We start from the raw sequence: 14,672 nt of genomic DNA on the forward strand, positions 1-14,672 counted from the left end.
AGTTTTGTTAAATCAAAACGAGTTGTTATCTAACCCGACGTTTCGACACTTTGGATGATGTCTTCTTCAGGGTAACAAAAAATGAAAAACGTATCTTTCTCCTGAAGAAGATACCATCCAAAATGTCGAAACGTCGGGTTAAAAAACAAACTCGTTTTGATTTAACAAAACTGGCAAGCCATCAAATCCAAAGAGTTGTCATTAAAAAAAATCCAGCAGAAAAATCAGAAAGAATGCTAGACAAATTCCAGATGGAATCCCGGGAGGAACCCTTGTTGGAATGCCAGAAAATATCCCGGAATTTGGCGGAATTCATTGAAAGGATCTCGGTAGACATTCCCAACGAATTTCCAAAAAAAGTCCTGTAGAACCCCAACACAAAATTTTGTAAGAATCCCTGAAGAACTCGCAGTATTCTCCAAATAACTGCAGTAGCCCCGGGAGTCCCTGAAAAAAAAACACAAGAAAAATTTTGGGAGAATTGTTGGAAGAATACTTGGACGAAATCCAAAAAGAATCCAGTGATGAAATACCGGGATGAATTCCAGGAGAAATCTTGGGATGAATCTCTACACGGTTCTCTGAAGGTATTACAAGGTGAATTAAGGAGAAATCTATGGAGAATTATGAGGAGAAAATGCTGGATATTTTCTCTGCTGAAAAGCTTATATGTAAGGTAAGATATTCGAGATATAAAATATTTTAAGAACGGTAGATTTGAACTGGAAAACTTTTCGACACACTGGAACGGTTTTATTGAAGATTCCATCTTTATATCTCTTCACTGAGTCTAGATATTAGCAATAAAAGCTTTGATTACTCCACTGCCCATAATCGCATAGTTGACGTGGCCACTATTAACAATTTCAGAACTCACAAGCTAATATCTATCAAATGTGCATAATTGTGACCAGTTATATTCAATAGAGCACAAGATCTAATCACCAGCTAGATATCAACGTGAAAAAATAACAAACTTTTCATTAATCTTTGTTAAAATTTCAAAAGTATGTTGAAAACTACAGTGGCGCTTTCGTCAACTATGCGATTATGGGCAGTCCACTGCCATTGGCATAGTTCAAAGGATGCCTAACTAAAAGTTACCTGTAGTTTGTGCTTCAGCTTGAGCAAAGCAGGCATCTTCAGTGTGTGAGTGTTGATGATCTTCTATTTTTAGGCGACAATGGCGCCTGCCACGTCAGGTTGCATTACAGGTCAATGTGAGCTAGAAAATGATGATTGCAATCGTTTGTAACCACATCAGACCTAATATACCTCTGCATCTACACAAATTCATGCGGATACCAGAGTGTAGGTGGGATATGGTTGGCAGAGGGTTCACACATTGGTGCGTGGATGCCAGGCGTAAGGTGATAGAATTATGTGTTTATTATTCTGAAGATAATGCAGCACAGTTCGCTTGATAGCATATAGCGAAAAAATAGAAAAAAAATCCAACGGGGTTGCGGTAGTTTCGACCGCCGCAGTTGTTCCGCAAATGTCAAAGTGCTCGGTGCACGCCAAAAAGCACTCACTCAGTTGGTTGCCATAATATTCAAAAATAATGAAACATTTTCCATTTTTGATTTATATCATCAAATTTACTGCTACAATATGTAACTTATTTTTAAACTGAACTTGGTGTAGTTTCAGTACTTTTGTATGCAACTAAACGCCATTAAACATAATTCAAATTTTCGACAATCTATTTTTGTTGCCAGGGTGTGTGCATGCTCTGTATAGTGTGCAGCAGTTTGACGTTTGCGGAACAGGTCTTCTTTCTCTTCTTCACTCTGCCAGGTTTGATGATTTCTCTGGATAAGCAATAACTCTTAGGCGTTATTTGAGAGATTAACACTGTGCTATGAAAATTGGAAGAAAGGGAAACGGAGTTTTTTTCCAACCCATTTCTGGTTCTAGCGGAGGCTATGAACGAACATGTGAATATGAATGAGTGGTATATGTAGAGAGGAGAGAGCAAGTACATAGAAAGAGACAATGTAGGAAGACAGGGACGGGCCAGGGATTGGACCCAGGACCTTCTGCATACGAATCAGAAGCGGTAGCTAGTAGACCACCAAGCCCGTCATTTCTAACTGAAAGTTACATTTCTGGCCTAAGCTTGGCCGAAATAATATATATATTCAGAAAACGCTAAAAATAATATGTATTGTTGTTGGGCTGAGATATTTATCAAATCAATTCAATCAATTATACAACAGCATCATCTAGTGGGTGAATTTTCTTACTAAAGATCACTTGTATAGAAGATTCAAACTTCAAATTTAAAACCGTGGTTAAGATATTGCGCCACCTAGTGAGAGAGTTCTGAAATTAATTGCACTATGTTTGAAGTGTGGACGTCCTTTTTTTTTATAAAATCTTTTTGTTTATTGTCATTTAATTTCGAATTACATATTATGTATTATCAAATAGTACACGGAAAAAAATCCATTCCCCTAATCATGAATAAAAAATCATGTTCTTATGATGTCTGCCAACTCATAATATCATAATTAAAATTCATAATATCATGAATGAGTTGACCAGAAATATGAATAGAAACAAGCATTTTCATAAATTATATTCATGGTCGCTTCCTAGCGTTACACTTATCTGCCATATGCAATTATATAAATCGCGCGGTCGTCCAGCACAGACATGTGGAAAAAGTTGAACCTGCTATTTTTGCAAAGTTTTTATTTGGTTAGAGTAATAAATGTGCATGTATGAGGAAATGGAACATCGAAACAGTGTGCCCGTAAGATTCGGCAGGTTGTTGGGAGTTGATTGACTAAAAAATAAACGCGCAAAAAGTAAACAGTGCCCAGTTCGCGTTTTCGTTGTGCCATCCGTCGTAGTTCCGAGTTTATGTACGGAGGGTGAAGCAAAGTGAGAATCGCGCGTTAATTTTCGGTAATTCTCTCTATTTTTCCGGTTTATCCATCGTTCGACGACTTCGGAGACTCAGCAAGTGATGTGAACTAGTGAACAATTGATGTGGTTTGGAGGGCATCATTAGCCTGTTGGATGTAGGTGCCAAAGACAAAAATAATAAACCAGCTAAATATGATTATCCGGTGAGTTCGATCATTGTTGTTCTCGTTTATATTTGAACATTACATATCTTCACTAACAAGAGGCCAACTAAAAAGTGCTGCTTGCTCATAGAAAAAAGGATGATGGATAGGTTCCAAAATCATAGAAATGGGCTCTGATATCACGTATTTTATTTTCTTATGATTTTAGCTTGCATCGTTTTATTAATCTAATTAAAAGCATTTGGGATCGACGACGACGGAATCATAAAAGTAATTCTTAATTCCATGAATTCTATGCATGGTTCCATTTCCTTCAACCATGATTTTATGAATTTGACTGAGAAACATTGAGGTCCGACGACGACGGAATCATAAAAGTAATTCTCAATTCCATGAATTCTATGCATGGTTCCATCTCCCTCAACCATGATTTTATGAATTTGACTGAGAAACATTGAGGTCCGACGACGACGGAATCATAAAAGTAATTCTTAATTCCATGAATTCTATGCATGGTTCCATCTCCCTCAACCATGATTTTATGAATTTGACTGAGAAACATTGAGGTCCGACGACGACGGAATCATAAAAGTAATTCTTAATTCCATGAATTCTATGCATGGTTCCATCTCCCTCAACCATGATTTTATGAATTTGACTGAGAAACATTGAGGTCCGACGACGACGGAATCATAAAAGTATTTTTTGATTCCATGAATTCTATGCATGGTTCTACCTCACCCAACCATAGTTTTATGAATGTGGTGGTAAAGCATCAGGATCTGCTTCCAGGTTTATGAAAATTATTCTTGGCTTCATGAATGCTACTCATGATCCCAGCTAATTTAATCATAGCTTCATGATTATATTTTCCATTTTTGGTCGTCGAAAGCCAAAACAATAACGGGTGCATAGCGTTATGGTGAAATCATTCATAAAATCATAAAATTTAATCATGGTGTATATTTATAACATAAAATCATAAAAATATCGGGAAACTATGAGTCATATTCATGGTCTTGGGAATGGATTTTTTTCCGTGTATAGAGTTCTTTAAAATCTTTGATATTATCTACAAAAATCTGATATTCTTCAATTGTTTGATTTACTTGTGGGGTAATGGTAACATCATGGGTAACATAGTGAAACATAGCTCCTAACGTTTTTACAATTCTATTTTTGAAGCTCGAGAAATTCTTGGAAAATCTGGAAACATGAATTGTTCTGGTTCTGTTCTTCTTAGGCTAGGTTCTATCAGATGAAAAGTCGTTTCTGGTACATCCAAATTTGTCTGCTGCCATCACATTTAAACACCCGATGTGTGACAGTTTCTTCTTCCGTTGGACATTAATTGCATAATGGACTGTTTTCAGGGTGCTGACTATGTAGAAGAGCATTATGCGGTATCCTCTCATGGATGATCAGATACCACGTTGATTTTAGTTCCGCTGTTAGTAGTTTCGAGTGAACTGTTTTAAACACCGCTTTCCAGTTCCTTTGAGTTTTTGTCACTATAGATGGTTCTGGTAGCAGCGACAGAAAGTACTGGTACAGACCGTATCCTGATATGCCATCTAGCACACTTGGAGGCAAGTAAGCGATTTCCTGAACAACTAACCTTACATGTTGCAATTCTGCCGGAATGCTGGATAGGGTGGGTTTGAAGACATTTCAATAAAGCCAGCTACGAATGGCAATTCATTGCCCATCTGCAGGATTCTATTCAGCAGTAGGGCTTTGCTCTTAAGCCCCGGTGATTGCAGATTTAGTGAACATTTTCCCCGAAGGCAGTATAGTGAAATATTGTGTAATTCTCAAGATATTCACTCAAATTCTGTCCTATAAATAGAACGCTGAGCGGATATGGGACGCGGATGCGGACGAGCATTCCGCCATAACGAAAGTCAGCTTAAACGCCCAATCCAGAATTTGGAAACGTTGTTTACCGTAGATATTCATGATTTGTTTTTCCAATAGAATGACGTAATTTTGGAAATCAATACTATACACCATCTGAGACATTACATCGTTTTCCAACGCGACTTCCAAAAACAATGCCTAACCCATGTCCAAACTCTTAGTGCTTACTCGTAGGAGCACAGAGGTTTCATTAAAGCGAGTAAGACGTTGTTCTTCCTATTCGTGAATTATCTGAATTCAGACGTAACTACGAACATCGGTGTTGTTAAAGAAAATATTGGGAACATCATTACTTACATATTGAGGATACAAATCACCCCAAGTAGCATCTGTTGGTTCCTTTTGTAAGCACATCTGCTTCTGAAATAACGGAGTGACAACTGGACCGGTCAATCATTCTCGTGGTCCTGCTTATACTAATCGTTTACCCAAAACATGCTACAAATCAGATGTTAGACTTCAACCACATCACATTCTTGAATCAAACATATTGATTTACCAGAATTGGCAACACTGCTACTCGACTAACAATAGCATCTTTTCAATAGAATTGTATATGTTTTTGCCTTCATTTTTATTCCTGTTCATCGCCCCACTCACCCCACTTGTCCTTTCTTCACGATACCCACGCTGGCCTGAGCCAGCGGCTGCATCCTCCAACCCAAAGGTTGTTTATGAGGTGGACCCAAATCCAAATCCGATCCGGACGGAAAACATATCTCTACTGTGCCACCCCCAGTCCCAACTACACATCTAGTGGCATTGTTTGTAAAACTTCTTTGCTCTGATGCAGCGTACGTAGGTAGGTATGTGATGTGCCCGCGTCCATTTTATGGTGAATCACAGCTTCCCATCCCACACTTTGGGGTAGACCCACCGCCAGACCTCAACGTTGTCAAGTTGCAAGTAGCAACGAAGATGGAAGCAGTTCGGACGTGAGCTTTGTGAGTTTCCAGAAATGGAATCATCCCATCATCGCACAGTGGCTGATTTCGTCATTTTAGCGCGCTTAATTAATAACTTTTTTAATATGACGTTTACCGTCATGGTGTCTTCGAGAAAGTTTTTCGCTATAATAAGGAGCTTCTTTTGAACTATTGTAAAAAATGATCAATCCCCCTAAAAGTGAGATAGAAAATTTATTTTTTGCATTTTTCAAGATACAAGGTTGGTGTCTTCACAAAAGATAATGGTAGATAATGTTATTTGGAGCAACTTTGTCAAAAACGCCAAGTTTGTAACTCCGTTACTTGTCAAGATACGTTACGTTTTTTATCATCAGCCCCTTGAAAAGGGTTTTTGCGCAATAACTTTCGAAGGATTGATTCTACATTTTTCTGATGTTCTACAAAGTTATAGATAATGGTAAAACACATAACTTCGCTGAACATGACATTCTTCTTATTTCAAAAACAAAATAGTTATAACGGTTTTTATAGTTTTTTGGGCCATATTTCAAGCATATATAACCTAGCTATAGGCAATTATAAGCAAATTTCCTTTTAAGCATGTGAATATATAAGTAATTGCCTCTCTGAGAAAGCCAAAACCATCAAACTGTAAGAAACTGTAAGATGGTTTTTGTACAGAAACTTTCAACCATCAATGTTACTTTTAAATGGGATTTATTCATATCTTCAACAGATTTATTTGACAGTTCATTGCAGCTTGCATTTTTATTGTTATTGTACGTGTGTGTGAATATACAGAATGGATTGTGGTGCATTCTGGAGCATTCATGAAGTACGTTACACGAAAACTTACCATCTATTCATATTTTCTAACTAAGTCACAGTGCTGCATGTAGTCCACGAAAAGAGCGAATGAAATGCCATTTTTTCTCAAATTCTAAACTTGCGCGTGACATATTTTGTGAACGCTCCCTCTAGTACATGTCTACAATAGTTATAGCTAATTATAAATCTTATTGTACTTTACAGTTTACAGTTTACTGTTTAATCGTGATCTGACAAAAAAAGTAACACTTTATGCGTTCTTTTCGTGGACTACGTGCAGCACTGTCAGTTAATCAGAAAATAGAAGTAGATGGTAAGTTTTCATGTAACGTACTTCATGAATGTTGCAGAATGCACCACAATCCTTTCTATATATTCACACACTTACAATAACAATAAAAATGCAAGCTGTAATGAACTCTCAAAAAAATATGGTGAAGATATGAATAAATCCCATATAAAAGTAACATTGATGGTTGAAAGTTTCTGTACAAAAACCATCTTACAGTTTCTTACAGTTTGATGGTTTTGTCTTTCTCAGAGAGGCAATTACTTATATATTCACATGCTTAAAAGGAAATTTGCATATAATTGCCTATAGCTAGGTTATATATGCTTGAAATATGGCCCAAAAAACTACAAAAACCGTTATAACTATTTTATTTTTAAAATTAGCGGGATGTCGTGTTCGGCGAAGTTATGTGTTTTACCATTATCTATAACTTTGTAGAACATCAGAAAAATGTAGAATCAATCCTTCGAAAGTTATTGCGCAAAAACCCTTTTAAAAGGGCTGATGATGAAAATCGTAACGTATCTTGACAAGTAACGGAGTTACAAACTTGACGTCTTTGGAAAAGTTGCTACAAATAACATTTTCTACAACTTTTGTGAAGACACCAACCTTGTATCTTGAAAAATGCAAAAAATAACTTTTCTATCTCACTTTTAGGGGGATTGATCATTTTTTACAATAGTTCAAAAGAAGCTCCTTATTATAGCGAAAAACTTTCTAGAAGACACCATGACGCTAAACGTCATAGTTAAAAAGTTATTAATTAAGCGCGCTAAAATGACGAAATCAGCCACTGTGCATCGTCGTCGTCGTTGTCGTCGTTCGTCGTCGTTTCATATCATGTCTGCGGCTGTTGCATGCATGATTTCATTGTTTGCAAAAAGCTGTGACTCCCCTGCCTGATCCCCGTCCGAGGTCCTCATTCTTGACTCTTGAGGAATAGTCACCGACATGGGGCGAACGCTTCATGATGTATCCTTGGCATGAATATATGCATCAGCTGATGGATGGATGGGTGGGAGGTTGTCAACTGGAACTGTGATGAAGGTCCGTCCACCGAGGGTCGACGAGATGGGATCTAACGGTACACAAAGGAAACGCGAAGACGAAGGCGAATGGTTGTTGTTTTGGCATCGAAGGGATTTGTTCGATTCTGGGAAAACCGAATGCCGGTATTAATTGTCTGCTGGTCTGGGGGGTTTTACATCTTCACTAACGACTTCGGAGGGTTTTCCTGGGGTTGATGGAATCTGTTTGAATTCAATGACGTGCTCCTTGCTTGACATTAAAGTGAGTTATTAAGGTTTGTTGAAAATGGGAAAGAAAAGACCTTTAAGAAAAAGTTCTCTTTCGGAGCGTGGAACTATTCTATTCATATCTCATTGTCCAATGTTCTTACTGGCATTATACCTACTTTTTAGTTTTCATAAACATATATCCAGCATTTGTATAGTCTGGCATTCCCCTGTAAATGTCTAAAATTCAAATTTCCCTTATCTCATTTCAGCCATTTTTCCTCCCGACGGTGTGCCCGCTGCGGGTCTGGAATCAGTGCATCCGAGCTGGTGATGCGAGCAAAGGATCTGATATTCCACGTGAACTGCTTCTCCTGTGCGATATGCGGTCAGCTCCTGCGAGGAGGTGACACCGCCGGAATCCGGGACGGTCGCATCTTCTGCGGAGAACACTACGACACCGATGTGCTCAGGTAAGCCGTCGTTCGTTGCCCACGGTGTGTCTGGTGGACAACATTAACTAAAAAAAATCGGTATCGCTAAGACACCCACCAAATGAAAGCTAAGGGTCCCCCCTTTCATTTGAGACTTAAATGAGAAAGTTTTATCGGCGGGTCTAGAACATTTTTTTTTGAAAAGTTATGATATTTTTTTCATTTTTTTGAAGAACACATCTATTGCAAAACACTGTTTTTCCATTGCAAGCATCACTTTCCGACGATATATTTTTTATATTATATTTATTATTCTACCCATAAAAGAATAAGAGTCCCATGTGAATGGGAAATCCAGCAAACGATAGTTTTGTGTTTTTTTAGAGACAGTGTGGTGAAAGTACTAGAACAGTGAGTATAAAATCGAGTTATATGCCGTTCCTTTGAATTCCAATAATGTGTTTGCATCCTATGACAGATGTGTATACGTCTTTAGGGTCTCGTATTTGACTGGTACCAGCAGGTCACCAATCGCCCAACTTTACAGCACATACCGTCATTTGGTTCTTCAGATTTATGCTCTTGAAATTTCGGGGTGCGACTTCGTCATATATTCTCCTCAAACAGCTTCTTAACTTCAATGCACGTCTGGTACCCTAGACACATGTTTACTTACGTATTCTTCTTATTCTTCTTCTTGGCGTAACGTCCCTACAGGGACAAAGCCTGCTTCTTAGCTTGTTCTATGAACACTGTAGGAGATAATATAAGAATAAATTAAATTGTTCGATTTGTTTCAACTTTTCTTATTTTATCTCCTACAAGCACTTTCACTAAAAGCTTATTTTGCCAATTACTATTTTGCATGTGCATGCGTGTGACTTGCACGAAAATACTGCATGCTCATTTAAGTTGAGTAAATTTCCTTCACGAAAAGGTCCTGGACTGACCGGGAATCGAACCCGTCATCCTCAGCATGGTTATGCTGGATACCCACGCCTTTGCAGCTGTGGCTTTATGGGCCCTTTTCGTTATCAAAAACAAATCATCGGTGAACAAAATCGGTTGACTGTTCTGGTCACTCGTTGACGCCGGTTCCATCTGGATGGCAGTTCATGAATATTTGAGAGCTTCATCTGATCTCTGGGTTTTGCCCGCAAATATTCAGCAACTGCAGCAACTTTATGAGAAGTCTGAATGATGTTCAGCAACTTTCAATATACTTCAGCTTTAGTGCAAACAAGTTGCTTGCCTTTGATCTTCCCCCTGTAGCATCTAGAACACAACTGCAACGAGGAATTTCTTTCTGCGTGATCGGTAGTAGCCCTAGATCTGCCATATTTGCCCTTTATGAGAAGTTGTATTTTTTGGAGCACTACATATTTCACAAACAAGTACCGCTACTCCATGTAGAAGGTTTCAAATAATATGTAAACTCATAGAGAGTAAATCTAATGGGTATATTCTCACCATTGAAAGAGATAAATTTAAATGAGCAAGTCCGAACTTTTTTTGTGGGGTAGTACTAACTGCTCTGCCCATGTTCGCATATTCGACGTAACCACCATTGCCAAAGTCAGCATATATAAGCTAATATCTAACGCATGTTCATCTTTCTGACCAGTTTTATTAAGTAGAGAGCAAGATTCAACCGTTAGTTAGATGATAACGTGGAAAAAAATCTTGAATTTCGTATTGTTCATTGTCAGAATTGCAAATGTGTGTTGAAAACTACAGTGGCGCTTACGTCGACTATGCGAATATGGGCAGGGTATCTCTGATATCTTTCAGAAAAAGTTGTTACAATATTAACAACCTGCATGTAGAAACAAGAACAAGTTGTTTTTGTCAGTTGAGTAAGGCTACCTGTTTACAAAGATATACGGTTACTAATAATTGTTATGTCTAATTACCCGTTATTAGACAAGTTTACTAAACAAATCTAAAACTGAATATTAACTGCTTTTGATGATAATTGTGAACTTCTTCAAACACAATACGTACTCCTTGGTTTGATTTTCCTCGTCACTTAGGGGGGGGGGGGGCTTTTCGTAGTTGTTTCTTTAAAAGTAAGGAGCTATACCTAACTGCAATAGTCTAAATTAACTAAAAATGTTTAATCCTTAGGTACCATAAAGGTGCACAAATTGAACAATTACCGGTATGTGATAGTTCTATCCGAGTCACGGTTATATAAGACAGACCTTCACGTTGATAAAATTTGTGTGGAGTTCTAGATCGTTTTATTCATGCTTTTGAACGATTTAAATTGCATCATTGAAAAACTTTAAGTTTTCCGAAATGAAGAGAATTGTAGCCGCAATAACTACTTCCACATGTATAAAAGGCGAAGTTTATTTGTACATATGCCCAAATACTGCTGAAATTCTATTTCAACTGCCTTAAATATTTTTTTTGCACTTTATGTCTAAGCAAAATTCTGTAAGGGAAGTTTTTAATTTTTGATTTGACCTGTTTACTCTTTAAAAAGGATACGTTTCTAATGGGCGACCACATACAAGCCCATTTGGCTACACTCAAGGTTCAATAGAGAAAAAATACAAGTCTCAAAGACAGTATTATTTGAAAAAAAAAAATTGTTCCAGACCCGCCGATAGAACTTTCTCATTTTAGTCTCTAATGAAAGAGGGGACCTTCAGCTTTCGTTTGGTGGGTGTTTTAGCGATACCGATTTTTTTAAATTAATTTTGTTCTACCAGACACACCGTGTGCCCAAAATAATCGATCCCAGACAGTTTTCCTCGAAATTGTTCTCCCCCGTTGTTGTTCCCAAGTTTCTGTTCTCGTTATCAATCTTCGAATCTTGCTAACCCAAACACATATTGTACCACCATTTCTCCGCCTAACTACACCAACCAGTGAACCAGAAACAATTTCACCACAGTTTTATCCCGGTGGACATCAGCCCCTGCAACCGCACCAACAGCAACAGCAGCAGCCCCAGCAGCCATCACAGAAGGGACGACCTCGGAAGCGAAAGCCAACGCCGCAGCTGCTAGATCCCCAGATGCAGCAGCAGCAACAACAAAATCAACCACCTCCGACGCATGAACCAATGGATGCCGGTACGCCACTGCGGTTAGGTGAGTTTAAGCTTTGGAAGATGTGTTCTGGAACGGAGCGTAGTAATATAGTGATCCCCCTAGTTGGGACCAGGGATGAGAACACTCACTTGCGAAGAGTTACACTCACTTGCTGTTTTCTCAATTCAGAAGCGTGTTATCAAGAAACGATGTATGGACGACTTTTGGCTAGTGGTTTTGTCTAAAAGTTTGTCGAATAAAGTACGGGTCGCAAACCCATACCTAAGTCGTGACAGAGCTGCGAAAGCGACTCTCCACGAGGTCAGTGTAATTTACATTCACCTCGTGGAGAGTTGCCTTCGCTGCTCCCTCACGCCTTCGATATGCGTGTGCGACCCATACTTTGTTCGGCAAACTTTTAGACAAAACCAAAAGGCAAAAGTCGTCCATACATAGTTTCTTGATAGCACGCTTCTGAGCTGAGAAAACAGCAAGTGAGTGTAACTCTTCGCAAGTGAGTGTTCCTATCCCTGATTGGGACCACGTAGAAATCGTATTTATGTAAAATTGTTGTTTAGAGCGCTAAAAGCAATTGCGATGAATCATCAAAACTATAGGTCCCAATAAGTACAATCAACACTGCCCTACACAGGGTGAGAATAGGCCAATTTAAAAATTCTCATGAAAATCGATCCCCACTTAGCAGCGCATCAACAGAGCATCTTAATGACTTCGATGGCGTCAGGGTGTCACGTACCGTCGCACCATTTTGCAAGCAGTTCATTTTTTATGTACGTGACGTTACACTTACCGTGAAGCACGCAGCAAGGGCTTGAAACCCACTCAGCGAGAGAAAATATATAATCAACTGGGAGCCGCGGGCAAGTGTGTATCCCTGCATGAGTGAGAGTTTTTCAAGTGAAAATACGGGAAAGCTGCTGTTTGTCGGTCAAACGTGTTATGAATGGATGACCGTAATCACCTGGTTTATGAATCGGGTAATCGTAGATTCATAAATTCACATTTTCTCAAATAAGACTTTTCTTGCAAATTCAAATATTATCATTTTTCTGACAATATTCAAATTTGCTGCCGCCACAATTAAATATAAGGTTCTTTTACGCCCCATGAATAATTCAGCATGTTTCTTAACCCTTTGGAGCCGGAGAGGTCGTATTGACTCCGGCGTTAAAACCGAGCATAGTAAACGCGTTCCAGGCCAGCGAGGTTGCGGCAGCAGTGGCGAAAATATCCAGCTCCAAAGGGTTACCTAAACTGTTCTCTATTGGCATATCTGTAAGAACGGGAAAACTGGTGGGCCAGGTCTCTCTACTTATATACTTTCAGTCCTGAGCACCCACGGTTGTGCAGAGGGACGGATGGAAGGATCTCCATCCTGGGCGAATGCCAGCCGTCGCCGCCTTGACCTGTGGCCAGTTCATATTTCTGTCGACTTTCTTTATTTACTTATTGAGACAGCTCCACCATAATCCTCTGGGTCTGCCTCTGCTGCGATGTCCTGCTGGGTTCCAATCTAAGGCTTGTTTGAAGATTTCGTTCCCGCACTTGTGAAGAGTGTGGCCGACCCACCTCCACTTTCGCTCCCTAATTTCTGTCACTATCAGCTTTTGATGACATCGACGATGGAGCTCCACGTTGGATACCGCAGGCATCAATTGATGAAAACCTACAGCCGTTGAGTGTTCTCCACTGATACACACCAGGTTTCACTGGCGTATAGCAGCACAGATTTCACGTTCGAGGTTAAAATTTCGGATTTTGGTGCGTCGACTAATCTGGTTGTTTTTCCATACATTTCTTAAACTCGCAAAAGCAGCCCTCATCTTCTTGATCCGTGCACCTATGTCGATCTTGGTGCCGCCATCGGCCGCCAGTTGGCAACCAAGATATTGGAAGCTTTCAACATTCTCCACTGATTGCCCAGCAACCGTAAAGTTGGAAAGGTTGACCGTGTTTCCTTCCAAACAATTTGGTCTTGTTGACGTTGATGGTAAGACCTGCCGCTGAGGAGCAATTGGCAAGATCATCTGCATATCAAAGCGCTGTTGAGCTAGGAGAGCAACGTCATCAGCCAGTTCGAAGTCATTTAGGTGCTCCATGGTAAAGAGTTGCCACAGCAATCCACGATTTGATTCACGGTCAATCGCACCAACCAGGATCTCGTCGATTACGATGAGGAACAGTAGCGGTGATAGTATACATCCTTGTCTCACTCCAGCAACGACCCGGATGGGATCGAACAAAACACTGCTGTAGGCTGACCATCCGTCCCGTGTTTAACGGGACAACAAAATTTTCAAACACTCGTCACTGGATCATAGTTAACGTTTTTGATTCAACTATTCTAGCTGAAATAGCTTTATTGACAACAAGCAGTTTAGTTTTTGGACATTGATTTTCTTTTTATTAAGTTTCCGAAATGTGTCCCGTATTTAAACGGGACAAATCTGGTCAGCCCACACCGTTGTGAAGTACTCTGCACGAAAATGCCCTGTACTGTGCTTCAATGAGGCCGATGATTTTCTCAGGAAGACCCTTGCGCCCGAGGGCTTCCCACATGTTTCCGTGATTAAGACGGTCGAAAGCTTTTTCGTAATCAATGAACACCAGGTAGAGAGACTCTTGGAGTTCATTGATTTACTCCAGAATGATTCGGAGCATGACAATATGGTCCACACAGGATCGTCCGGCACGCAGTCCTGCTTGCTGCGGTCGGAGAGATGCGTCAATCTACTCCTGTATCCGGTTAAGGATCACTTTGCAGAGGACTTTGAGAACGTGTATTAACATGATGCCTCTCTAATTATCGCACACTATCAGGTCATCCTTTTTGGGTACCTTTACTAAGACTCCTTGCATCCAATCGGCCGGAAATGTCGCGGTTTCCCATATGTTGCAGAATAATTGAGTAGTATTGTGCGGATACTACGGGGTCAGCTTTGAACA

At 39.6% G+C, this 14,672-nt stretch overlaps 1 protein-coding gene across 1 annotated transcript in view; it reads left to right on the plus strand.

The window, feature by feature from the left end:
* Positions 1–14,672, plus strand: part of LOC115258825 (LIM/homeobox protein Lhx9-like) — a 135,174-nt gene that overhangs the window by 81,257 nt on the left and 39,245 nt on the right. Inside the window, exons 4-5 of the mRNA XM_029859255.2 lie at positions 8,500–8,700; positions 11,542–11,765. Of these exons, the coding sequence (XP_029715115.2) occupies positions 8,500–8,700; positions 11,542–11,765 (425 nt within the window). The remainder of the gene's footprint in view (positions 1–8,499; positions 8,701–11,541; positions 11,766–14,672) is intronic.

The sequence above is a fragment of the Aedes albopictus genome, chromosome 2 (genome assembly GCF_035046485.1).
Source record: "Aedes albopictus strain Foshan chromosome 2, AalbF5, whole genome shotgun sequence".
Classification (NCBI taxonomy): Eukaryota; Metazoa; Arthropoda; class Insecta; order Diptera; family Culicidae; genus Aedes; species Aedes albopictus.